At 44.2% G+C, this 27,467-nt stretch overlaps 2 protein-coding genes across 3 annotated transcripts; one reads left to right on the forward strand and one right to left on the reverse strand.

Moving 5' to 3' along the window:
• Positions 1-155: 155 nt before the first annotated feature.
• On the reverse strand, positions 156-25,361 carry Skil (SKI like proto-oncogene). Of its 2 annotated transcripts, none has more exons than XM_059265300.1 (7): positions 25,169-25,361; positions 21,889-23,608; positions 7,683-7,780; positions 5,213-5,307; positions 2,151-2,380; positions 1,701-1,925; positions 156-783 (listed from the first exon to the last, which is right to left on the reverse strand). In XM_059265300.1, exons 2-7 carry the CDS (start codon positions 22,975-22,977, stop codon positions 625-627), a joined length of 1,896 nt encoding a protein of 631 aa, XP_059121283.1. In that variant the 5' UTR covers positions 22,978-23,608; positions 25,169-25,361; the 3' UTR covers positions 156-624. The 2 variants fall into 2 exon arrangements, with proteins under 2 accessions (XP_059121283.1, XP_059121282.1); XM_059265299.1 differs by having other exon boundaries at positions 5,075-5,307.
• On the forward strand, positions 23,307-26,869 carry LOC131912839 (proline-rich protein 36-like). Its single transcript, XM_059265087.1, has 3 exons — positions 23,307-23,322; positions 24,317-26,244; positions 26,672-26,869. Exons 1-3 carry the CDS (start codon positions 23,307-23,309, stop codon positions 26,867-26,869), a joined length of 2,142 nt encoding a protein of 713 aa, XP_059121070.1.
• Positions 26,870-27,467: the final 598 nt, after the last annotated feature.

Below are 27,467 nucleotides of genomic sequence, written 5' to 3' on the forward strand. Positions count from 1 at the left end.
GATGGCAGCGCACACCTTTAGTCCCAGCACTTAGGAGGCAGAGGCAGGCAGATCTCTGAGTTCAAAGCCAGCCTCATCTACAGAGTGAGTTCCAAGACAGCCAGTACTACACAGAGAAACCCTGTCTTAAAAAAACCTAAAAAAAAAAAAAAAAAAAAAAAAAAAAAAAAAAAAAAGATTCTGTAATAAGATATTCTGTAATGAGAAGGAAGATACAGAGTTGAGTAGCTCTATATCACAAACATCACCACCGTATCTAAAAATCGAGCCTGAAATATGCACAACAGAACTGACACAGCTATTTTCCACCACAAGTGTAGCTTTGAAAAGCATGTAACTGTTAGGCTTGCCTTAGAAAGACAGGCAGACCGTCTACAGCTGGAATTACACAGGCTATCATTACCAAGCTGACTGGAAAAGAACAAAGAAGCATACATTTTCATTCATTTGGAAAACAGAAAAATTATGTACTAATATAGAATCTCTTCACTTTGCTGCCCTACAAATGAACAGAGTATCTGTTATCTTCATGCAGATAAAGTAAGATGACAGAATTCAATGTCCAAAGCAAGCGACAGACACAAAGCCCTGTCACCAAACGCAGACGCGTCTCTCCTCCAGCTCCTATTCCTTGGTGGTCTTGGCCGACTTCACCATCTGCGCCTTCAGCTCCTTTATCATCAGCTCTAACTTCTGCCTCGCCTCCCGCTCCTGTCTCAGTTCATCCTGGAGCTCTTGCCGGTCCGCTTCAGCATGGTCCAGTCTCTGCCTCAGTTCTGCCAACTGTAGGATTTAAAGACTGTTAGTTTTCCATCACTTTGGTTTTCCCATTTCATCATCTTACCATGGCTACAAAACAAACTGTCTTCGCTTTTTACAAAATGAACTGTTTTCATACATATCTCAGGACACCTAGTACTTCTGACATCCGACATGCTAGGGAACTGTAGGAATAGGAGTCTCAAAGGAACGAGTGTGCAACACACTCTCACAAAGGCTTACAGCGTCACCCCGACCCTCTCCACAGCTGCTGCGTCAATGTGCTCATCTTCATATTTGTGATCGTAGTAACAGAGTTACTCATGCTTGCTAACTGGAATAAAAGCTCATTTACTATATCAAAATAACAAAAAAACTATATTCTATTTATTTGTTTATTCATTTGTGGTGCTAGAGATTGAACCCAGAGTCCCATGCATGTCAAGCAGGTGTTTAATACTCATCTATATCCCTAGCCCAAAAAGATGCAAAACTTTATACAGAGAGTACCAGACATTAGTAATTGAGATAACCAAATTACAGCATCCCAATTAAAACTGAAAATAATCAAGGTTCAAAAATCTTATTGGAGGCAGGTGTAGTGGTACACATCGTAAATCCCAGCATTTGGGAGGCAGGCAGATCTCTGTGAGTTAGAGGCAATACTACAAATTGATACCCTCTCCCCACACCCCCACCAAAAAAGGGGAGGGGAGAGAGAGAAAGAGAAGGAGGTAGGGAGGAATGGAGGGTGGGAGAGAGAAACAGAACTATCTTAGTGGAGATATACAGCTGTGCTTAAACCAGTTTCCCTCCTGAAGGCCAGCCTGGCTTGGCAAAAGGCATTCCTCAGCAGCAAGCAGCCACGCCACGCCACGCCACGCCACGCCACACCACGCCACGCCACGCCACGCCAACAGACTGGCCCCCCACACTCTCACCTGGGCCGCGTACTCAGCCTCTTTGTCCTTCTCTAAGGTGGAGTCACAGGTGCACTTCTGCTTCATCACCTGCTCCAGCTTCTTCTCTAAGTCTCTCTGTTCAGTGTAGAATTCCTCCATCCGCTGAGCATGCTCATTCTGCAGAGACTCAAGTTCTTTCTGGAGACTCTGCTGCTCCTCAGTGAGCTCCTTCATCGCCTTTGAGCTGCTCAACATGTCCACTTCCTGTAACATAGAGCCACAGTTCTTTATTTCCATCCCCTTAGGAAAAAGTAAGTCACAAGGTATCTAAAGCTCAGCTATGGTAGCATGTGTATACAGAAGTGACTGATGTCAAGAACTGCTTCTTAGTATAAAACCGAACCACCCTGAGTCCACTGCGGTATCTCATTCTGACTTTGTTATCATGAAAAGCTATTGTAACAATGACTATTTCTTAAGGCAACTTACCATCTGAAGCTGTTGCTTCTTCTGCAGAATTGAATTCAGCTTCTCCTGCTGTGTTACATAGGTTCTCATCACTTCTTCCATGATCTTCCCCTTGTCATCCTCACAAGTACCATCTCTGACCAGAAACGGGGAGACAGCTTCAGCAGCACGCTTGCTGATGCCTCTCACTAAGCCGCAAACAGGAGACTCAGACTTCTTTTTACTCATAGAGCTATTTGAGATCAGTGGATCTTTGGGAAGAAATAGAAGAAGAAAAAAGGATTAATACCAACGGTAAAAAGTCACTGGAACAATCCCTAAGTGACTCATTTATCAATCAATTCAGAAGCAAAACAACACTTAGGGAAGAGATTAACAGGCGTTGCCACTGCAGACAGTGACGATCGCAGAGAAGCTGACACACGAAGACAGAAGTCCACGTTCACGGACTACAGACTTAACCTGCTCAGTGTAATCCACATCAAAACCCCAGCGCCCATTCTCGCAGAAACCAACTAGCTCATTCGAAGATTCATACTGAAACGTGAGAAATTCAAGATTTGCTCAAACAATCTAGAAAAACAGTTATCAACTTGGAGGACTCATAAGCCCCAGCCTCAACTCTTCCTACAAGCTACAGGGCTCACAATGTGTGGCTGGCACAGTGCCTGGCACCGAAGTGTGAACACCTGAGTTTGAGGTCCCAGCACCCTAATACAGCTGTGTGCAGGGGCACACGTTTGTAACCCCAGCCTTCCTAAGGCAAAAAGGCAGATGCAGAGGAGTCCAGAAGCTCAAGAGACAAACCTCAAGAGCGTCTCAAGGTGGGAGGTGAAGACCCACTCACAAAGTAGTCCTCTAACCTCCACATGCCCCCCCCACACAAATGTATACATGTACATGTACACAACCACACACTGTACATACATACACAATCAAAACTCTGGTGGTGACGTAAGACTAGACATTAAATCAGCAAAAAGGAATTCAGAGTCCAAGTGCTCACTTCAACAGCATACATGCTGAAAGCAGAAGGATTCGGAATTAGACATGGCCTCTGAGCAGGGATGACATGCATTCTCTGAAGCATTCCCTATGGTTAGTGCAGAGTATAATGACATGGATGTATGAAAATAAAATGGACCCTAGAACTCTGTATGGTAACTTAAAAAGCTAATGAAAAAACTCAGAATCCAAGCCAGGAATTAGGTAAGTGACATACACCTGTGATCCAAACACACAGGAGGTTGATGTTGACCACAAGCTCAATACCAGGCTGGGCTACCAGTGAGGATCTTGTTTCAAAAACTCAATTCTCCAGAACTTAAGAGTCCAGAAATAAACCCATACTTTTATCAATTGCCATTACTATTGTTCCAAGACAATCCGATCAGGAAAGAACAATCTTTTTGACAAAAACAGCAATACTAACATGTAAAGAAACAAACAAAAAGAGAAATGGGACTCCCCACAGTATATAAATATTAATTCAAGGTCAGGTGGTAGTGGCACATGCCTTTAATCCCAGCCCTTGGGAGACAGAGGCAGGCAGATCTCTGAGTTCAAGGCTAGCCTGGTCTACAGAGTGAGTTCCACAACAGCCAACGCTACAGAGAAATCCTGTCTCGAACTTCCCCCGCCCCCAGCAAAACGGTGTAACTATTAACTCAAAATGACCCAAATATTAGATCAAGGAATTAATTGTAAGAGCTGAAACCATTAAGTATAAAGCTTCCTGGCCTTGGACTAGACAATGCTTTCTTAGGTATGACACCTGAAGTAAGAAGGCAAATTAAACAAACTGAACAGTGTAAAATTGCAACCTCTTTTGATCTAAAATGTCCAGAATAAGCACATCCACTAGACCAAACAAGGAGCCAAAGGGAAAGGAGAATGGGGTGACTGCCAGAGGGTGCCAGGGACTCAAATGGGGGCCATGAAAATGCTCTGGGATCAGACAGTTGTGACGCTTTCCACAACATTATTATACTTAAGACAGATGAATCACACACTTTTAAGTTCTATGGTATGTCAAAGGTACCTCACAGTTTTTCAGAGTTAGTTTTTATGTGCACTTGTGTTTTGCCTGCACGTATGTCTGTATATCATGTGTATATATGTATGGTTCCTGTAGCAGAGATTAAACCCCCTGGAACTAGAGTTACAGGTAAGTTGTGAGCCACCTTGTTGGTGCTGAGAATCAAACCCAGGTCTTCACTAAGAGCAACAAGTGCTCTTAATTGCTGAGCCATCTAATTAATAGGAAACCAAACAATGCAAATATAATGATACGTGAATTATCACCACCAGTTCAATTCAGAGGAAACGGAGTGACAGCATAAACAGCTCGAATACAGGAGGCTGAGGACTTCACCTGCAAGGCCCTGAGCAAAGCCACAGGTTCAATGGGACCGATCGGGCAGCAGACACGTGCACAGCTCTCCAGTGGCCCACGGCATTTTTAAAGGCACAGGACACACACAGGTTTTCTTTGTGATACCAGCCAGCACCTGCGCCACTGCCATCTGTCTGCCTTGCTTTACTGTGTCCGCAGCCCCAGTCTGCACCTCTTGAACCACAAGTTCAATGTCAAATACTTAACATCAGGTAAACGGCATCTCAGTTCACACAAAGTCGGAAAACAAGACAAGGAACTGCTGAAGAATTCTACCAACAAGAGCACGGAGCAAGTGAGAGTCATCTGCACTGAAGCCATGCACTCCCTCTTTCCTCAGCCTCCACAGGCTGCCTCATTCTAGAAAGCTCACCACTGAGGTGTAAAGAAATCACCGAGTTTTCCAAGTTAGAACTGTTTTAAAGTAAAAGCTGTGATTATGGGGGGGGGGGGGGGGGGGGGAGTTACCTTAAATAGAAAAGGCTTAAAATACTGATTAAACGTGTTTTTTAACTAGCTGATTTTAAAGATAGAACTTCTAAATACTTACCTAAACGAGTGTATAAGTCTCTACTTGTTTTCAAATCCATTTTCTCCTGTTCCTCAAGTGAGACGTCTGGGTAAGACACTGTTTTTTGATGTTTACTACTACCATGAGGCTTTTCTGACTGTTTGGAGAGGAACTTACTTGTCTCTGTCTTGGTAACCTCTTTAGACTGGGATACAGCAGATGTGAGTGAGACATTCGGTGCAACCACTTTATCACACATGTACAAGTAGTAACTGAAAACGGAGAGGAAAAACCAAACACACATTATATAACATGCTTACGCATAAATTAAGATGTGGCATCTTTCTATAAACCCAATTCTATGCTACTAAACAATCAATGTAAAAAGACAAAGACTGGAGGTCACAGAAAAGATTTCTTAGAAAAAAAGTCAGCGCTTAAATTAAGGACAGCAGCCAGGCAGTGGTGGCGCACACCTTTAATCCCAGCACTTGGGAGGCAGAGCCAGGCAGATCTTTGTGAGTTCAAGGCCAGCCTGGGCTATCAAGTAAGTTCCAGAAAAGGTGCAAAGCTACACATAGAAACCCTGGGGGGGGGGGGGGGGGACTAAGGCCAACAAAATTCTGAGGGATCTTTTTTTTTTTTGGAGAGTAATTTCAAAACACTAAAAAGATACTGAAGAAAAAAAAGTGAACTAAGGCCAACAAAATTCTGAGGGATCTTTTTTTTTTTTTTGGAGAGTAATTTCAAAACACTAAAAAGATACTGAAGAAAAAAAAAGTGAGTCTCTTCCTCTTCCCTCAAAAGCACCTCAGAACTGAAACCATGAAACACCAGCTATGGTCCCTCACATTTATAATCCCAAGACCTGGAAGCTGAAACAGGAGGACTGCCATGAGTTAAAGTTAGCCTGGGCAACACAGTGATTTCCCAAGCATGCTTCCCCAGGCTATACAGTGAGATCCTGTCTCAAGACACAAATAACTATAGGCATAAAGTTCTTCATGGAGCGTCTCAACAGCTCCGCTTCAGTGAGGCTTGCTGCTAGGAGCGAAGAGGATGTAGGCTACTCTGGGCACCTATTTTCTTACCCACAGGTAAGCAATGTTTGACAGTGAGGCTGAATCAATGAGGTAATCCCAGGGACCTTCTTATCCGCCTCACAGAGAGAAGACATTCTTGAACTATTGCCCAGCTACCAGGCAATGCTTCCATCAAAACCTGTGTTAGTTAAGGTTTCTATTACTGCAATGACACACCACAATCAAAAGCAAGTTGGGGAGGAAAGGGTCTATTTGGCTAAAGGAAATCAGGACAGGAACCTGGAGGCAGCAGCTGATACACAGCCGGGGTGCTGCTTACTGGCTTGCTCCTCATGGCTTGCTCAGCCTGCGTTCTTATAGATCCCAGGACCACCAGCCCAGGGATGGCACCACCCACCATGGGCTGGGCCCTCCTCCATAAATCACTAATTGAGAAAATGCCTTACAGCTGAATCTCATGGAGGCATTTCCTCAACTGAGGCTTCTTCCTCTCTGATGACTCTAGCTTATGTCAAGTTGACACAAAACCAGCCAGTACAAATCCCATAGAGCAAGCTCTTAAAATTCTTAATAAAACAGCAATGTTAAACTATACAAAATTAAAACTGAAAGTACCGACTTTTCTCAAAGTTGACATAAAATTACTCAGTAGGTTATCTGCAAGCCTTACATAATAAATTTGAGATATTTACATAGTTTAATCTATAATCTAAGTAACCTTCCATGAAAAGATATGGCCATTTAACTAACCCTGGCCTACACTTTAATCTCCTTTGACATCTCCCTTTCTTTGTGCAGGATACCTACATTACCAGTCTTTATCTCTGCTTCTGAGTACTCAGTATTCTGCTTTCCAATTAAACACACACAACCTCTCAAGGGTTTTACAGTGTACCCTGAAGGCTGTATGGAAACTCTATGATGGTAATTGTGTGCATGTGTGAATTATAAAGCTAAGACTAACAGCTGGGATACACTTTTATTGAAATATAAACACTGGATAGTTAAGGATGTGGTTATTATAAAATCTCCCAAGTTTCAAAACCATTTGTTTTTAAAATTATCAAAGTATGGCCAGGTGCAGGGGTGAACACCTCTAATCAACACTCAGGAGGCAGAGGCAGGTAGACTTCCATGAGTTCAAGGCCAGCCTGGACTACCTAAGGAGGACAGCCAGGGCTATCTAATGAGAACCTGTTCCAAACAAAAAAACAAAGTAACACACTCTTGAAGAGTCAGTTTACTTCTTAAAGGTAAATAAAAGTAATTGATTCAAAGTAGAAATTTTATATTTCTAGAAAAACAAACACTTAATAAAGATTATTGCAAATATTCAATACAATTTATAGTTCATTTCATTTTAGACTCTTTGATTTTTTTCTAACAAAACAGCTAAACAAGTTCCCTATGATTAAAAACAAGCAAAAAGTGTGTTCAATCCTAATGTACTTGTCTAAAACAATTCTGCATCTTCAAAGGTAATTAATTAGTAAGGAAACCTAAAGGTAAGTGATTTAAGTTTTAATCCCCAGAATCGTACCTAACAGATAGCTGATAATAAATGAATCTCAAACAAGCAAACAAACAAATGAAAACTCACTTACCTGGGGTGTAAAAATGAATGTGTCTGAGATACATGGTCACCTTCCTGTTTTATAACCGGGTACCAGGATGGCAATTCCATTCCTGATGGTGTGTCTGTCTGTAGGAGTACAACGGAAAGCAAAGTTACCGAGGGGAAAGATGAATTTGTCTAGTGTGGCCCTGGCCATGATAGAAAAGCATGCCGACCACTGGGCTTCACAGCCACCCTGAAGCTAATCTTATGCCCACTTGGCAGGGCCATTGACCAAGTATCATATTTTTAAGACTTATCTCTACTAAGTGCTCTACCACAGGGCTATGTCTCATCCTTGAAGCTCAGTGACTGCTACTACCTGGTCCCAAGTTTGAATATGCACATTCAAATGACATGGCTTAACAGAAACCATTTCATACTTGGGGAATTGATTTCAGATAATAGAACAGGACCCTGAAAACACACAGCACTGAGCAACTCTACTCTCAGTCTTGCATAGCACTTTCCAGAATTTTAACTAGACACTATTCTACAGCAGTAAGTACTCTGGCCAATTCAATCTAAAACTACTGTGCTTGCTAATAAGAATCAGTAAACCATATGCCTCATATTAAAAGCTTTTTAAAAGCACCCATAAATAAAGGAACAGGGGGATGTTAACCGGTGATTTCATAAATATTACTAGCTGAAAATGTTACACACTCTGCTTAATTCTAATAAATGTCCCCCTCCATTAAGAATGATCATTATCCCCACTCACACTTTCAAACAACTTTAAAAGAATGAATTATCTATGGTTCCAGCATCTTCCTTATTTTGGCTTGCTTTATATTTCACCTTCCTCACCTATTCCATTACAGTCATTACCCTGCTCTTGTGGGAAAACAGAAAGCAAGGATCCGTGACAGAAAAGGGAAAGAGGAGCTGAAAGGTGCCAGACTGAGGCAGATGCCAGACAGGATGTTGACAGATCCAAGAAAGTGAGTTAAAGGAAGGCCAGCCTAACAGGACAGCTGGAGACTTCCCTGAACTCTTGCCTGAGAGGCTCCGACCCCATCTGCAACTCAGAAGTACACGGAGAACCTCACAGTGAAAACACAGGAACGTGGCTGTAGCTCAGTGGAGAGGACTTGCCTGGCATACGCAAGACTCCGAGTTCAGTTTCCAGTACCACACATAAAAAGTCCCTCACCCAAGCAAGGGATGGTCGCCAACACTAAGAACCGGGGAAGCTGGTTTATATGTCCCAGTATTTTAGGTTAGGAAAGAACACAAAGGAAAGATATGCAGTTCTTATTAAAAGTCAAATCAACTCCGAATGGTCCGGGGGCTGGAGTGGGAGACATCTTGCTAATGGAGAAAACCAATGTAAATGAAGAAACTCTGGATAGACCAGACAAGCAGCCCAGTGACCAAAACAAAAAAAGGCAAAAACAGAAGGACTAATTCCTAGAATAAGCACTCTTTACACAACTTCACAATCAGAAATGACTTTAATGCCAATAAAAAAGTTTTTGAAAAAGAAAAACAAAAAGCAAGGCTGGGTGAGACGGCTCAGTCTGTTAAAAGACTTGGCACTAAGCCCAAGATGCTGAGTTCAACCTCTGGAACCCGTACAGTGGAAGAAGAGAACTGACCCCCCCACACATGACATGGTACATGGTCTCCCCCAAATAAATAAATACTACTTTTAAAATTCAGGAAAGTAAAAAATGAAAACATGGTCATTTGTATTGCTGAGAGATCTGTATGTTTTCTAACAATTATTGGATGAGGAATTTGAAATACAAATAAGTACAAAATTATAGGGGTAAAGAATATTTATAAATTAATCTTTATTTTTTTACATGTGTATAAATATTTTGCTTGCATGTATGTCTGTGGATCATGTGCATGCACTATCTGTGGAAGCTAGAAGAGGGCTTGAGATACCCTGGAATTAGAGTTACAGATGGTTGTAAGCCACCTTGTGGGTGGTGGGAATCAAACCCAGGTCCTCTAGAAGAGCAACCAATTAACTGTTGAGCCATCACAAGAAAAGAATACTTTAAAGGGGTTTAAGAGTTGGTTATCCATTGAAGACTTCTATGTGAATAGACCTTTTTTTTTTTTTCTGAAAACTTTACAAAGCTGGTAAAATGGTCATAAGATTCAAATAAACATCACAATTCAGAATCTGGGCAGACTCAACCACTTATTTACAAAGTAAACCAATCAATTGTTTGCAGTTTCTCAGCCTACAGCAGATTAGGAGAACTGACTTCTGGCAACAAATACTAAATGAGAAATGTCCACAGACAGCTGACAAGCTGAGAGAAAAGAGAATTATAAAATATAAACATGAAAATTGCTATAGAGCAAGACAATCTGAGGGTGTTAGCATAGATCAGGGCAAGCCATTCACTACAGTTCGGTTGTGTACGACTCACACAGTACTTTAACTTACTATGGTTAACTAGTATTTAAGTCTTGAATTCAGATGACATCATCAAATTATATTCTGTATACTACTTAGATCTAAACTTTTTGAAATACTTCCATTCATCTTAAATCATCTTTAGGGATCTGAAGCATGGCTCAGCTGTTAGAGCACTGGATGCTCTTGCAGACAACCTAGGTTCATCCCAACACCAAAACAGAGGCTCACAACCATCTGTGACTCCAGTTCCAGGGGATCCAGCACCCTCTTCTGATCTCCAAGGGTTCCAAGCACATATGTAGTGAACTTACATCTACACATGCAAACAAAATATTCATATGCAGAAAGAAATAAGCCTTACTAGTTAAAAAGACCCAAATGGCACATTTATTTCCAAAACTTTTATATTTTTTTAAAATCGTGATTCTCAAAAGAGCAGCTTAACAGACAAAACACTTGGCATTGCAGCTCCATTTGATAAGAGGTGTTGATGAGCATCAGTAAATTAACAAACCACAGGAATCTAAGACAGCGTGAATTAAATTAAATGTTTTGGTTAAACTCACTTTTTAAAAAATCTCTTTAATTGGTCTGATATATTAAACAATTCTAGATATGCTGCCCACTAAATCATTTTCAGACTTACTTTTAAAAGTTAAAAATCACTCAAGTGAACCACATATTAAAAAGGTTTTCCTAGTCCAGATACTGGAATCTGAAATCTTCAGAATAGCTTGCAAAAGTTTTTCAAAAACTCTGACTTGGAATCTAACAACTGTAAGTTCATTTCAAAATTCTACTTTGACTTGTGTGATATTCAATTTTATTTTTGAGACAGTGTCTCATTATGTAGACTAGGCTGGCCTTGAACTCTGAGATCTAATTGCCTTTGCTTCCCAAGTACTACGATTAAAGGCTTCAGCCATCGTGCCTGGTGATGCCTTTATTTCAGCAATTTCTCTAATTCTGAAACATCACCTTAAGTAGCTACATTTGTTTATTTATAAATATTCATTCTCAATTTCTATTCTTTATTTCCTATTCTCACATCAATCAACCAACAGAATCACAGAAAAATTTCTCCATTTCTATTCTTTATTTCCTATTCTCACATCAATCAACCAACAGAGTCACAGACTGCTTTCTGCTGCTGTGCTAAATACCATGACTAAAAGCAATTTGGGGAAAGGATTTATTTGGCTCACACTTCCAGTTAGTAGTCTATCACTATGGGAAGTCAGGACAAGAACTTGAGGCAGGAACTGAAGCAGACACCCACAGAAGGAGGCTGTTTACTGTCTTTCTCCCTGACCTCTGCTCAGCTAGCTTTCTTATATAGCACACAATCTCCTGCCTATAGCTGATACTGCCTACAGTGGGGTGAGACCTTTTACATCAATTAGCCATCAAGGAAATGCCCCACAGGTAAGTCACACACAAGCCAATCTGATCTGGACAATGCCCCAAGTGAGGTCCCTCAGATAACTTGAACTACGTCAAGCAGACAGCTGAAGCTAACTAGAATACTCCCTTTAACGATTATCTTGTATTGCCTCTAGCCAATGTCTACATTCCCAATTTCACCCTAGTAAGTGGCTATCCAGATTCTGAACAGTAACTTCAGGTCAAGCACATTTTTGCTTTTGTATTTCAATGCCTAGCACCATGCCTACCATGCAGTATTTGTTGAGTGATTGTGAATGACGGGGTAGCTCAGTAATTCAGGATAGCACTGTACAGTTATTGTGGCAAAGAGCTAGCTGCAATGGTTTCATGGCAGAGTATCTGCCTAGCGTCTGTGAGGCTGTGGGTTCAATCTCCAGCACCGACAGAGGAGAGGAGGCCAGGACAAAGAAGGAGTAGTACAAGGTTACTGACCACCAACTCCAAAGACAGCCACATCTGGCATCTTCTCCTGCACGAAGCACAAGGGGAGCTGAACATGTTTGGTTGCATTTTCTCAGATGTACAAATGAAAATACAAATCCTAAGAAAATGCACAATGCCAGCAGTAATAAAGTACTGCAAGTTAATTTTGCCTAAAATGCTGTGGTAAGCCATAAACACATCTAACAGATTATCCTAACTACATGTTAAAAACAATTAAGCACACATTACAAAACGAAACATTCACAGACACGCCAGATTTTCTCTCCTAAGCTTACATTTGTGTCAACATACAAATTAGGTTTTCAGAAAAAAGAATATAATTAAACGGAGAAGCAGTAATGCTCCTGATCAGAAAAACAAATTAGATATCAAAATGGGAGCCTTTTATCTTACCACTCAACGTGGACAATTTACTCCTTTCTGCACTTAAACATTAAAACAATGTGCACTCTACAGTTGGTAGACAGAGAAAGACATCATTTAGCAGTTTAAGGCAGTCTTTCTGTTTTAAAACGCTTCCACCGCTGACCTGCCCCACCACTGTCTACCTCAAAATGAACAGATGGCACCCTTTCACACACAAGCAAAATTTCAAATACATTGTTTCAATCCAAAGGTTCTTTTTCTACTAGACACCAAAAATAACACCCATGAAAGCAAAGTTTAAAGGATTCCAAAATATTCAGTAATTTCATTTTTAATAAATAAAACTTGGGAAAAAATTTCAGTTTCCCTAACCTTCTGCATCTTAACTTGATACTTTATACACACAGTCCTTGCATAATTAGATAGCCTAACAAATGATGCATGCTTATAGTTTCACAATGACACAATTTTGGGAAACTGACTTCATTTTTTAAAAAGAATTTTTGGTACCACTTTAAATACAAAAGCACACCCGCCTGCTCAAAGCTATTTGTATTCCAACTGCACTGAAGTCTTTTTGAGTATTAGACTTACATTCGAGAATAAACTTGGCTTTTAAGTGGTATGCTCGATTTTAATTATAACATCAGATTAATATTATACTCTTTAATTTGTAGTGACTAACACTGATTATCTTTTTTAAAAAAATGGGACAATGCTTTAAAATGTTCGTGGGACTTCCAAAACCCCAATAAAAATCAAAAGTAAGACATTTTTAAAGTTTTTAATGATTTTACATTTAGAATATGAAACTATGTGTTAGCGTTCAGATCCACCCCTTGGGGACCCGGCCAATAAGCAGGCAATACCTTGGGCTGCCCAGCATCCTTGACGTCATCTTGCGTCAAGTCCCCTTTAAGAAAAAGTCCCTCCCCGAGTTGGTGTGTACCTCCTCTTCTTTCCTCAGCCCCCGCCCCCGTTTTCCCTCTCTTCTCCCTTCCCTCTCCCCCTTAATAAAACTTCACTTTAGAGCCGGGCGGTGGTGCACGCCTTTAATCCCAGCACTCGGGAGGCAGAGTTCGAGGCCAGCCTGGGCTACCAAGTGAGTTCCAGGAAAGGCGCAAAGCTACACAGAGAAACCCTGTCTCGAAAAACCAAAAAAAAAAAATAAATAAAAAATTTAAAAAATAAAACTTCACTTTGAGCACCATCTGCATAGTGGGAGTGACTTTCCGCCATGCCCCTTGGCTCCACCCGCCAAGGGGCCCCCACGCCATATTTAAAATACAACAATGTGTGTGTGTGAGTTGAATGTGAGTGAGCGCGCGTTTTTAAAAGCCAATTTTCACGAGACAGTTCTCTCCTTCTACAATGTGGGCCTGAAACTCAGGTCATCAGGTTTGATGGCAAACGCCCTTACCCACTGTCATCTTGTTGCCCCCCCAAAAATCTTTTAAAAGCAGAATTTTTTTTTTTTTTAATGCTACAGATATGCCAGGCAGGTGCACACCTTTAATCCCAGCACTCCAGAGGCGAGGCAGGTGGATCTGAGTTCGAGGCCAGCCTGGTCTACAGAGCTACTCCCAGGACAGCCAAGGCTGTTACACAGTGAAACCCTGTCTGAGGACAGGAGGCTACAAATGGGGGTGGAAAGATGGCTTAGTGGTTAAGAGAACTGGCTTCTCTTGCAGAACCCACACGGTAAAGTACGTGTAACTGCAGTCTCGGTGGGTCTGACACCCTCTGCTGGTTTCTGCAGGCACATGCATGCAAGTGATGTATAGACACACACTCAGACAAAACACCCACACACATAAAGGTTAAAAAAATGCTATAAATAATAATCATTTTTAAATTCTTGTGTTCCAAGACAGTACACCAGCCAGTAAGTTTAACAGTCTTAATGGAATGCTTATATATATATAAAAAAAAAAATACAATGCACATTAAATGCACATCATGATGTAATACATTCAACATAAATGGTCAGCAACCTTACCAAAAACACTACTAGATAACCTAGACACTACTGCTTAAGAAATACCTCCTTGGTATGAAGTGACACCCCTGGCACTGGGTCTTTATACTCTATATAACAAAGACATTCACGTGGTCAATAAATGACTTCAGAAGTATACAAAGCACCTCCTGCCCAAGAGCTGCCAACAACTTTTACTAAGAGAAACCCAATCCCTCAGATGGTATCCAGTTCCCTCAGAGTGGCCAGCACACAGTGAATGAGCCTGTCAACCACAGGAATAAAACTGTTACCAGGTAGCGAACAGCGACTCGGGAGCTTTCAGGCTTAGGTATCTGCCTCCTTGTTTGAGAATGAACCTGACGCAAGACTGAAGCCCCACGAGCTAAGCACCTGTATTAACTTATCAAGGGCTGATTCCATGGATCTAGGAGTGACATTAGTGCCTGCTGCTCACACTGAGAGCACACTCCCCACACAGCTAACAAAGCCCAGCTGGAAAGCAAAGGCTACTACTGTAATAAATATGTAGTCATTATCTTACACTTCATGTGGGTGGTTAGTAACCCAGTTCTCCTTTGCAACTTGAACTGATAAAACTCTTGTCAAGAACCAGATGGTGGTGGCACACACCTTTAATCCCAGAACTTGGGAGGCAGAGCCAGGTAGATCTCTGTGAGTTCGAGGCCAGCCTGGTCTACAGAACGCGACCCAGGACAGGCACCAAAACTACACAGAGACACCCTGTCTCGAAAAACCAAAAAGAAAAAACTCTTGTCAAGGAATTAACAAAGAAATTAAGAAAATAACATTTTATGCTGTAATTATGCTATAAACTTTACACAGGAAACTACAAACATCAATGTGGTGCCCCTCCCCCAACTGCTTGGGATCAAAGCCCAGGGCCTTGTACACAGCAGTCAAGCATCCAGCATTGAGCCACATCCGCAGACAGTTGAGCAGAGGGCTCGTTTGTTTTCTGTCACTGTGACAAAACACCGACCAAGAGCAACTTGGGAATTAAAGAAAGGGTTTATGTAGCTTTCTCTTCCAAGTCACTTCCATCACTAGGACACTAAGGACTAGGAACATCTGCCCAGGGGTGGCCCTCCCACATCAATTAGTAATAAAGAAAATGCCCCAAAGACAAGCCACAGGCCAAACTGACTGAGGCAATCCCCCAATTGAGACTCCTTCAGACAACCCTGGCAGCTGAAGCCAGCTAGGAAAAGTAGCAATCTCAATGCCATAACCATATTTTAGCTGAAATATCTGTCAAAATGTTTAACATGTATAAATCTAAGGCTTTCTGCATGGGATGGATGGGTACCAGAAGGGCAAAGGGGTAATGTGGAACTGGCTGTAAATCACCATCTGTGGGAAACCAAACCTAGGTCTCCCACAAAAGCAGTAAATGTTCCAACCTCTGAGCCAGCTCTCCAGACCCAAAATAATTCTTTGCAAGATTTCAGAGGTGCCATCTTTTTCCATGCTTCAACTTTTAACTCCACTGACTCTATATCTGAAATCGTTTTATTTATTTATTTGTTTGTTTGTTTGTTTGTTTTATGGGCATTGGTGTCTTGCCTGCATGTCTGTCTGTGTGAGGGCATCAGATATTAGAGTTAGTGTTAGTTATCAGACAGTTGTGAGCAACCATGTGGATGCTGGGAATTGAATCAGGGTCCTCTGAAAGAGCAGTCAGTAATCTTAACCAGAGTCATCTCTCTAGCCCCTGAAATGGTTTTCTTTTCAGTAGTACATAATTGTGGTACTTTTAGCCAATCTAGTAAATCTGGCCATTAACTGGGGTGTTTAGATCATTTACATTTGCTATTATTAATATCACTGCATTCCATCTACCCTCTTATTATTAGTACTCCATTTGTCCCCGTTCTTTTAAAATTAAAAATAAATGTAAAGCTTTATTTTTCTATCTTAGTTGAACACATGCATTTAAAAAATATGGTCTGAGCCGGGCGGGTGGTGGGCGCACGCCTTTAATCCCAGCACTCGGGAGGCAGAGCCAGGCGGATCTCTGTGAGTTCGAGGCCAGCCTGGTCTACAGAGAGAGAGATCCAGGAAAGGCGCAAAGCTACACAGAGAAACCCTGTCTCGGAAAAAAAAAAAAAAAAATGGTCTGATTTGGGCCTTCAAATACTGTTCACTATCAATACAAAAAGAAAATTGGCCTTACTATGTATAATATCCCAAATTTTCTATTTTTTTCTATTTTATGTTGGCTTTTTAAATGCTAATGACCTACTAAAATGATTTCATGCTCTTACCTTCTTCCTTCTCCACTCACTGTATGAGGTGAACTAATGTGAACTAACCCTTTTCCATACACTGGGATGGTACGCTCTTCACTCTTCTCAGGAGAACTGACAAAGCCAGCTCCCTGGGCAATCTCTGCAGGGCTTACTTCTCTCATGGAGCCCCACATGAGAAAAAGTACACAGATGAAAAGTTGTAGTGAAAAGGAACTCAAAATAAAAAGAATCAATATTTAACTTATTTTAGTATGTCTTTTAAAAAAAAAACACTAACAATTCCATTTCAGGTTAAAAAATTAATACATCCTATTTTTATTAAAACCATGGAAGTACTATTCCCAAAGCATACTAAAACTTTACAATTAAATCAGGGAACCCCTACTATTAAAATAAACTCTGAAAACTCATCACTATAAACTCCCTATCAAGACTCACTGTCCAAGAAAACGGTGTACCAAACAAACTCTGACCAATCCAAACACGTCTGTGCTGGGCTCCATTGTCCAAAATCTCAAGGTGATCTCAACCAGACTGGAAATGGGCACCATCTCCAAGGAACCAATCCACATACCTGCTTGGGTTGCAGTCTATCAGTTCTGTTTCTTATGACAGACCTGTTTCACATGTTTGGTAAATGAAGATGTTTGGGAGGAATTTCCATATACATATTAATATTTCAGTAATCATTCAACACCATCTGATATTTCTATACAAAAGGGCTTTCAATTTCCAAAATGCTTTCACATTCATTCCCTTATTTGATGAATTATACTAAGTTGTATATATAAACTATAGACATTTTCAAAGGTTAAGCCATTATTTTAAAAAAAATTCTGCTGGGTGGTGGTGGCACATGCCTTTAATCCCAGCATTCAGGTGGCAGAGGCAGGCAGATCTGAGTTCTATGCCAGCCTGGTCTACAGAGCAAATTCCTGAACAGCCAGGGCTACATAGAAAAACCCCATCTTGGGGAAAAAAATCCTTGGGCTAGGAAAGTTTCCTACCTCAGTGGTAGAACACATGCCTAGCAAAGGCAAGGCCTTGGGTTTGACCAAAAAATTAATGAATACCAAATATTAAAAAAATTGCTTACATCATTAGGGTTATAACAAGCAAGAAACATGTTTCCTAAACATCCAGCACCCTGCAAGAGAGGAGAAATATGTTCCAGTGATCACTGAAGAAAAAAAGTGCAGAACTAAAGGAGTGAAATGTTAATGTTGTTTTCAGGGAGGGGGAACTGTAGCTCAACCTGGGGTTAACACAAGCTAAGTACTTTCTTTACCAAGCAGGAGGAAAGACTTTCAAGTTGTTTATCCTTCGGACATCTGTCTGCATCACAGATAACCTAAACACCAATATTCCCTTAGTTGCATAAAGTAAAACTATACTATTGTGCTAAGAGTAGATGAGTCTGACTTAGAAATCTTTATTTTAATAAACTTCAAGGGCATATACCACCCTTTTAAAAAATTTTTTATGTGTTATGTGTATGAGTGTTTGTTTGAATATATTTATGTGCCTGCTGCCTTCAAAGGCCAGAAAAGGGCTTTAGATCCCCTGGGACTGGAGTTAGCTATGGTTGTGAGCTGCCATGTGGGTGCTGAGAAACAAAGCTGTGTCTTCCATAAGAGCAACCAGTGTTCTTCTCTCTCCAGCCTGGCATACACCATTCTTAACTAGTGAATTAGAGATGGTCCGTCCAGTGTTACAGTGAAGAATCCCTACAATTCTGTTATCAGCTAACTAAAAATTACCTCTTCTTACCTGCTTGAAAATAGTGTTAAGCATCACCCTTCAGGTTTATCTGCCAATGGCGTACTTGCTTAGCCTTGTTCTAAAAGCAGAAACTCAGTTGGTCTGATTCTTAGCTGTCTGAATACCAACTTATGAGGTGAAAAAGAATTAGGAAAACAGTATTTTTGCATATTAGCTACGCATTCTAAAATACAACAACCATTTTTTAAAATAAAAAGCACACCAAAAAACCCTATCATCAGAAATACCTATTCTATAGTGCAACCCAAGCATATCGGGATTATATGCCCTTTTTCTTTTGAGACAAGGTCTCATGCAGCCCTCAATCTCTCTAGCCAAGGATGACACTCCTACTTCCACTTCCCAAATACAGGGACTCAGGTGCCATCACCACCCCAGGCTGACGCAGTGCTGGGCTCAAACCCAGGGCTTTGTGCAGGTCAGGCAAGCTCTCTACCAACTGAACTATGAGCCCAGACCTATCATGCATATTTCTGACAACCTTAGAAAGGGTCCAAAATATTTTAGTTTCTACAAAAAATAAACCTAGTTCTCCTCTAAGAACCCTTAACCTTATCTCACTTTATCTTAGAATCTAAATATAGCTAACTATGCAAATTAAATAGTTATGCAAATAAGTAGCTTGTTGATCTTTACTAATATATTTTTGGCCTTTAAAATAAGTTGCTAGATTTCCAACAAGTGCCTATATTTTTAGGTTTCTTTTTATTTTAATCCCATACCAGTATTTTGACCACATAAACCATATCAAATTACACTGGTCACACTGAATATAATTTCCTTCATATAGAAGGTTAAGATATTCAGCACAGTCTTTGTGTTAAACAAAAGACTTGATTTTTTTAAATGAGCTTCCTCATCCATTTGGTTTGACAAGCAACAACTCAAATTCCCTGACTCTCAGAATGCTGACACAGGCTCTCCAACCCTACTGCCTTCCCGGTTTCGTGGGGTCCAGAAGGACTTCAGAGGAACGCATGTGCTAAGCTACGCTCCAGTACTGTTCCTCAAATGAGCCTCTGCTGCTCCGGGGAACTGTCTAGCCTGGAAGTCAGAGCTCCTTCAGCTCCTTCTAGCAGCTGCCAGTTACACACCAGCCACATCGGACAGGAAGAGCCCAAGTCACTTCCCTCACAGATCCTTCAAAACCACCTCTCCATGTCTAGAGGAGGAGGGTTTCAAACGCTCAGTAACAGCATTTTAAAAACTGCTTAAGCAGCCGGGCGGTGGTGGCGCACGCCTTTAATCCCAGCACTCGGGAGGCAGAGCCAGGCGGATCTCTGTGAGTTCGAGGCCAGCCTGGTCTCCAAAGCGAGTTCCAGGAAAGGCGCAAAGCTACACAGAGAAACCCTGTCTCAAAAAACCAAAAAAAGAAAAAAGAAAAAAAAAAACAAAAAACTGCTTAAGCAGGTGTTAAATACAAACCTCAATTTTTTTTCTAAAAGGTTTGATGAATTTTCTTAAATTCCCCTAACTTCCATCAATTCATGTAAAAGTGGAAACAACGTGGTACAAAACCTCCAGCAAACTCTGAGAAAAACAAAACTAAAAGGAGGGAGCTCTCACGCCTTCCCCAAACCAAAGGGAAGTGTGTCTGTTTCTGTATCCCAAGGGAAGGGCAGTTTCAAGCTAAACGCAGCCGTATTTCTCCGATGGCTTCACCCAAGCACAGAACAGGCGCTTCTAAGAACGCCTGTCAAGAGGAGCGAAGACCAGAGCAGGAGTCCCTGGCAAGCACTACGGCCACCGTCAGACATGTTAAGGGTAGTGGCCTAATTAGCTGGGGCGAGACAGAAGTACCAAAGGGAGCATCCTTCACTTTCAAATACAGATCTCTGAGCAGGAACTCCAGCCCTGCACGAACAGAGCTATAGGCAAGTTTCACACTCTGAAGTAATGGCATCAAGTCAATCCTGCTTTAAAACCAGTTAACACTGCCTCTGAAGAATAAAACTTATCTAGTGCCCACCAGCAAGCAATTTCAGAGATAACTTTTGGGAAAGCAGCAAGGTACCCTAAGGAAAAGTCTAAATTTAATTCTCTCCATGTTGAGCAAACCACTGCCTCAGAAGACACTGAAGTTCCCTCAAAAGCACAAGCACAGAATACCCAATATTAAATTACAATTTAAGCCTACCTAGTTCTGCTGTTAACAACCTTGAGTTAGTTAATAAACTTTCTTCTGTAAATAGAAAGTGGTATTTCAAATGAGGAAAAAAAAAAAACCTAAATAGTTGAAAACTTTAAAGTTCTTAAAAGGTGGCCAATCTTCTGTCACAAGAATTCAATAAAATTATACATAAAAAACAGCTCCAAAGTAATGCTCAATACATTTTAAAGAGTACTAGGTATATTACATACTCATTTTAAACCAAGCAGAAAAAGATAGAGTCACATCAAAGCTTACCACTCCAAACCTTGTCTTTCACTCAGGCATTCAAATCTTAATTAGTTATCTTAGCCTGCCAGGCAATGCTGTGGAAAGGGTAATGTATAACATCTCTTGGCCGATAGCTTGTTATAGTAATATTTCGTTAATCTGAAATAACCTTTATTTTGCTTCTGTGTCACAGTTTTTCAAAAGCATTCCTTTCTTTTGTATTAAAAACAAAACCCTAGGGGCTGAAGAGATGGCTCAGGGGTAAAGAGTGCTGACTCTTCTTCCAGAGGACCCGAGTTCAATTCCCAGCACCCACATGGCAGCTCACACCTGTCTGTAACTCCAGTTTCAGGGGACCCTGACACCCATGGCAAAAACACAAATGCACATTAAAATAAAATAAAATATATTTAAAAAAAAAACAAAAAAACAAAACAAAAAAAAAACAAAAAAAACCCTAAACCAGGCAGTGGTGGCACACACCTTTAATCCCAGCACTCAGGAGGCAGAGGCAGAAAAATCTCTGCGAGTTCCAGGCCAGCCTCGTCTACAGAGGGAGGAGATCCAGGACAGCCAGGGCTACAGAGAAATTGTGTCTTGAAAAACCAAAACCAAACAAACAAAAAACCCCAAAATCCTGGTTACTAGTACCAAATTACTCAGCTAAATGTCTTAATTTGACTTGAGTACAGGTCACTCCCCAATCTCCAAGCATAAAAACCACTGGTGTAGCTTGGAAAAGCCAGAGTTCTGTGCCTACCACCAGACAGACCAGTTTGAGCTAGCTGTATCATTTGCAAATGGAGATAACAGAACACCAAAGTGCAAACGATTTTGAGTCCTAGGCAACAGATTTAGGCAAGAAGCAGGATGTGTGGAAGAGATCGGCCAAAGAGGCCACAAAGCCTCCCAGTTTAGAAAATGTCATTTGAGACTCATCCTCTTACCTGTAAAATGGGAAGGATTCTAGTTCTCTCAGATGAGAAAATATACAGAAAAAGACATTATGGCTAAAACTTCGCAAGCATGACGCTCATGGGTTTCTGTTGTTACATGACTTACCTTCACAATACCAAGCGACAGACACAAAATTAAGAAACCATTACCACTATTCAAAATCACTACCCAAAAAAAGGAACTTGCCTTTGATTGGGTTCTCTTTCCATTTCTCATGCTAAACTTCTCCTTCATTTCTTCTAAAATTATCTTCAGTTTCTTTTCTTCGGGTGTCCCCAGGTATTTTTGGTTCACATGAAGATAACAGTGCCACTTGGCCGACTCGAAGCCCCAGTGGCAAGTTCTCTTGTCGGGGGACCTGTGAGAATGCATGACGAACGTCTGGGGCGCAAACATGCCACAGCACTCCAGACACTGGATACAGGGAGCGTCAGGCTGCACATAGAACTGCGGTGCGAAGAGACCCTGGCATTTGCCTAAGCACTCGTGTTCGACTTCAAAGGCACTGCCGGTTTCCCTTAACTGAGCCAGAGAGGTTTTAGCGGGAAGTATGCTACCATTTTGAGGAAAAGTCCGTGGCCGCAGTAAAGCGTTACAGAGTCTTTGTGCGTCAGTCAATGTGATCAGCCCACAGGATGGGGCATTGAATGGAAGTATTCCGAGGACCTTTAAGATATGAAGCTGGTCTGAAGTACACCTTGAACAATATATGTATAGCTCATCACACACTGTGTTTATTTGCTGGAGTGAAAACTCTCGGAGGACAGAATTCAAGACTTGGGGCAAGCAGAGTCTCTTTTCTCCTCCAACTTGAAAACAAGAAATAGACTCCCCCTCCAAAACAGTCTGGGTGAGCTCTGTGGAGCTATCAGGAGGAATGAGAAGAGGTCCGGGAAGAACCTGAGGAGACGGAAGAGGCAGGAACACAGTCGGGGACATGCTTTCTTGGGAATAGCGAGCGGAAAACGCTGCTGGTCCCCCCAAAGAGCTCTGACTACTTAGATGGAATTGCGCCAGTGTGTGTTTCAGACTGGGGTTTAAATGTAAAGTTTCATGAATGGAAGCACAGTTCCGCTGAGCATGCTCTCCATCGGCCTCCACTGCTTCGTCTCCACAGTCGTCCAAATGTTCCTTCTTCACCTTGGTTAGCGTCTTCCCATTGGCATGAATGTCTGTCATCATTTTTTTCACAGGAGGGCTGCCATCATCCTCCATTCCATTCAGTTTTTTACTTGAACCCTGAACTAAGGAGAAATTGGACTGTAGGTTTTCCATGGCTACACTGGTGTTTTAAATAATTAAGTCTACAATTGGCATGTTGCACCCAGTTGCTAATTTGAAGAGAAAGGGGCAATGTATACAAATACTTATGACTCCCTTAAAAAATGTTTACTTTCCGAAGATGAATTTTCTTACTCAATAGATTTGTGCAAATTGGTTTTGGTTTAGTTATACCTTAGGATATAACCGAAAATACCACAAAATTTCTCATTTTGCTTCTGATAATAAAGAATATTAATCATAAGCTGACTTCTGAGGACAATCTTGTTCTCTTGGGTTCTTCAGATGTTTGTATTAAAATAAGGCTAATTTCTCAATTCGAGATGCCCAGGGTTGAGTGTAGTGGCTGAGTCTGGTGGTTCTGTCTTTTAAGCAGAGCATGTGGAAGTTTACGCCATTACTGTATCCTAGAACCACACTGAATATGAGTTACAATGATGTAACATTTAATTTTTGCCAAGGACACCAAAAAAGAAGGGGTGAGGGTAGCTTCACGGAAAACGGTGGTCTGCTGCTGTGTCAACAAACTGAAGACTTGTCCAAACCTCCACTTCACCTCAACTTCTATAATTAAAAAAAACCTGCCCAGTTATCTTCAAGAATTACAGTTCTTCTTTTAATTGACCTGGAAGAAGAGAAAGGGGTGGGGAAAGTTACAATTGAATTTGCTCCAGAGGCCAAAGGGTCAATTTAAAACAGTTCTTAATCTTAAACTCAGTTCACTTTACCAGCCTAACACTTGAGTGATTTCGTTCAATCTAACACCAGTTATCTCAAAAAAACTTCATTTACATAGGAAGCAACCCAGAAAGGGGGTACAGGAGCATTAAATAACATCCCTCCAAACGAAGAAGAGTACAAATTTAGAATACAAATAAACAAAACTCAGTACCAGAGGCTTTCTGAACTATGCCATTTTAATTAAAAAATATTTTATCTCACTAAAGAAAAAAAAAAAACTGTAGTTTCAGCTCTCCAAAAGAAGCAGCTACATGTTAATATACCCACCATATGTAACTAAGTTAGTCTCAAGTGGATTAATTCATCCAGTCAATATAAGCTATCTTTCTGAAACGAAGGAAAAAATTAAACTTTCCCTTTAAAAGGTTAGCGAAATTGCTTAATGGAAGCCAAAAGCTGTTAAGACTCCATGCCTGGAAATCTCCATCCTTGAGCAAGACTAATCCGGGACAAAAAAGCACAAGGCAGACAGACCTCACAAAGAATGCAAATGGAGGCAGAGTGGGGAAAAGAGAGTCTTCCTCCACTTCCCTCCGGGAAGAAAACCCCGTAAAAGCCGATAAATAAAAACCTTTGCCTTCTAAACTCCCAGCCATTTGTGTTAACACAAACCCAAAGGATTACCGCCGAAAGCCATCTAGCCGCCGTACGGTGACTTTCGCCACTACAGGGACACCTCAGCCAAGGCGAGCCAAGGGAAAGGGCAGGAGGCATGACCTCGACCAGGGGCGCCCCACAGCCCCGCGCCCACGCGGACACCCACCCAGCCTCACCCGGAGGAGCGGGGACAGGAACGCAGGGGACTCCGGACGTCTGGGGAGGCGCGAGGGGGCAGAGGGAAGTCGGGGGAGGAGTCCTCCCAACCCCCACCCGAGACTGGGATCACCCCAAGTGCCCTCCCCACATCGCCCCACTGCGGGGGCCGCCGGTGGAAATCCCCCACGCAGCCGGCCCGCGGGAAGTTCTCCGGGGTTACCTCGGCGCCCCAGGGCTGCGCCACCCCCCTCACCTACCCCGAGCCGTGGCACCCCGAGGGGCGCGGGCAGGTCGGGCGCCAAGCCCGGAAGCCCGCGAGCCCGCGCCGCCGGCCGCTCGGAGCCGGGGCCAGCCCGGGGCATCCCCGCCGAGCGCAGACGGCCGGGGGATGGCGGCGATGACCGGCGTCCAGGTCGCTCGGGTCAAGTGCGGCGCTGTCCCCCGCCAGCCGACCCGTCCCGGGACCCGCGAGGCCTGGACCCCCGTGGGACCCCCCGCCGCGCGCCCCGTGCCCGCGACCCCGCCCGGGACCCCACGCATCCCGGACGCCGCACTCCGGCCCTCCGCGCCCCGGGAGGCTCCACGGGGTCCGTGGCCTCCCCATCACCCCCATCACCCCCGCCGCCGCCGCCTCGGCGTCCCCCGAGGCCGCACGCCCCTCGCGTCCCCTCGCGACCTGCGGCCGCACCTGTGCCCGCCGTCGCCGCCGCTCGCCCGCCGCCGCCTTCGCTGTGCCGGCGCCGCTCCGAACCCCACACACATCGCTACACACAGCCTCTGACGTCACCCGGCCCTCGGCCCGCCCACGTCACTGCGGAGACACGGCTTCCCGCAGACGCCGCCGCCGTCTCCGGCCGCCCGGGGGACAGCGAGGGCGGCGGGCGGAGGAGGGGAGGGAACCAAGCCAGCGGCGCCGCGCGGCCCCGCGCCAGCCAGCCCCTCGGGCGCGCGCGCCGTCTGGCCTATTGTGGCCGCTCGCGGGCCGCGCGCTCCCGCACCCCCCCTCCCCCCGGCCCCCCGGGGGCGCGCGCCTCCGCCGCGCACGCGCGTGCGCCCGTCTCCCTCCTCCCCGCCCCCCCCCCCCCCGCGCGCGCGTGCCCCGCGCGGCTGGCCCGGCGCGCCGTCTGGGCGGCTGGCGCGCGGCGCTGTCTGCGGTGCCCGGCGCAGACAGGATGTTCCCTCGCCCCACCCCCGCCGCCCTCCTTCCTTCCCCGAGTCGCCCAGCCGGCTGTCTGGGGCCGCCCCCGCCACGCCCGCTGCCGTGTGGAGACGGGCCAGACCCGGGGGCGCCCTGGCCGCTGGGGCCGCCGCGCGGCCGGGGAGGGGGGAGGAGGGCGAGCGGGGAGAGGGGGGCAGGGCGCGGCGGGCTGCACTGGGCGCGACCCCGGCAGCCGGCCGCGCCCGAGGTCAGCCCCGGCCGCCACCCCCACCCCACCCCCGCGGCCGCAGCTGGCCGCCCGGCCCCGCCCCGGAGGTGGCTGCGGGCGGCTCCCCGCCGCGACCCCCGGGGTGCGCCCGCCGCGCAGGCGGCGGCCCCGCGCAGACGCCCCTCCTCCCCCGCCGGCCGACCGGCCGGCTGGCGCGCAGACGTCGCGGGGCCCCTCGCCCCCGTGGGGCCTCCCGCCGCGGCCGCCCTGCCAGCTGCCGGCGCTGAGCCCCGCCTGGCCGCGCCGGGGTGGCCTCGCCGGCCGCCATCGCCGGGGAGGCCGCGGTTTGCGCAGCGCCGGGGCAGACCCTGCGGCCCCCCTGCCCTCGCCCTCCGAAGTGACCCGATCTCATTCACCGAGCGCTCTGGCTTGGGGTTTTCAGGGTTTTCTTTTTCTTTTTTTTCCTCCAGAGACGTTGGGAGGTGGAGAAAGATAACCACTTTAGAGCTTTCGCCTGCCACCCCGGGCGGGCGGCAGGGGGCGGGTGGGGGGACTTCCTAGCCGACGTCCCCAGGAGTCAGTTCGAATATTCAGCTCCGTGGAGCTGGTCCGTCACATTTCGAAACACCGAGAAATCCCCTTTTCTCCACCCCACCGCAGGATCAGGAACTGAAATAGCGCAGCGAGTAGCACTGCGCAGACTTAGGGAACTCAAGCTTCGGCGGCCGCGCTTCCCCCAACCCCCACCTTTTTTTTTTTTTTTTTTCCGCCCAGTTTCTATTTTACCGCTTCGGGCTTACTCATGTTTGGGTCCACATTTGCAGCTGTCCAATTGGGAGTACTTGGGTGCTCGGAGATTTTTCTCCCATCTTTCCCCCACGATAGGTCTAACAAATGTTCACCTCTCATCACCGCCCCCGCCCCAGCTCCTGTCGGCCCCCATCTTCGTGCTCCCGGGTCATGCCCCTCTCCCACCTCCTACCCTCCGCTCCCTGACTGCTTGCCTGTGTGAACATGAATAATTCCACAGCACTTCCCATCTGTTATTGCCATAGAGACAGAAGCTCAGCAAAGATAATGATGTTCTGTGCAGAGCCAGTGGGGGGAGAGCAGCATCTGTGAGTCTGGGGGAATAGATGTTCTAACCGCCAGAATATTCAGAGGCCCGCCTGGAGAGCCGAGGTGAAAGCCAGGACAGTCCCGAGACTAAGCACCTGGTCACCTTGCACCTGGCTCTGTATCTAGCCAGAAGAAACAAATTTAGAAAACAAGATAACTGAGGGGTGTGTGTGTGTGTGTTTTAAGCGATTTTGAAACTTCAATTAATGCTAAGTATTTAGTAGTCCTCTTACCATTCATAAAAGTAATTACTTGCTAGCATGGCCAAAGGCCTAAGAAACAAAATTAATTGGACAATAGATAGACTTTTTAGAAAATCAAATACAGTTTCCCTCTGTTCTTTTGCTCTCTCCAGGAATCTGTTTTTGGAAGAAGGATCTTTTGTGTCTGTGATTTTATGTATAACGGTTGAGAAACTAGTCCGAGCCATGTGGCTAGCACCAACCAAAACCAGGCATTTTCAGCATTATTCTTCAATTACAAAATAAAATTCACGTTGCC

Source organism: Peromyscus eremicus, chromosome 6 (genome assembly GCF_949786415.1).
Source record: "Peromyscus eremicus chromosome 6, PerEre_H2_v1, whole genome shotgun sequence".
NCBI classification, from domain to species: Eukaryota; Metazoa; Chordata; class Mammalia; order Rodentia; family Cricetidae; genus Peromyscus; species Peromyscus eremicus.

Excerpts from the sequence above, each read along its gene's own strand:
- LOC131912839 (XM_059265087.1), top strand. Across the intron at positions 26,245-26,671 it reads CCCTGCCCTCGCCCTCCGAA|CTGTCCAATTGGGAGTACTT; the intron begins GTGACCCGATCT and ends CCACATTTGCAG.
- Skil (XM_059265299.1), bottom strand. The coding sequence starts at position 22,977 with ATGGAAAACCTACAGTCCAATTTCTCCTTAGTTCAGGGTTCAAGTAAA. Across the intron at positions 5,308-7,682 it reads CATTCATTTTTACACCCCAG|TTACTACTTGTACATGTGTG; the intron begins GTAAGTGAGTTT and ends CTCCGTTTTCAG. Across the intron at positions 784-1,700 it reads AGGCTGAGTACGCGGCCCAG|TTGGCAGAACTGAGGCAGAG; the intron begins GTGAGAGTGTGG and ends TAAATCCTACAG.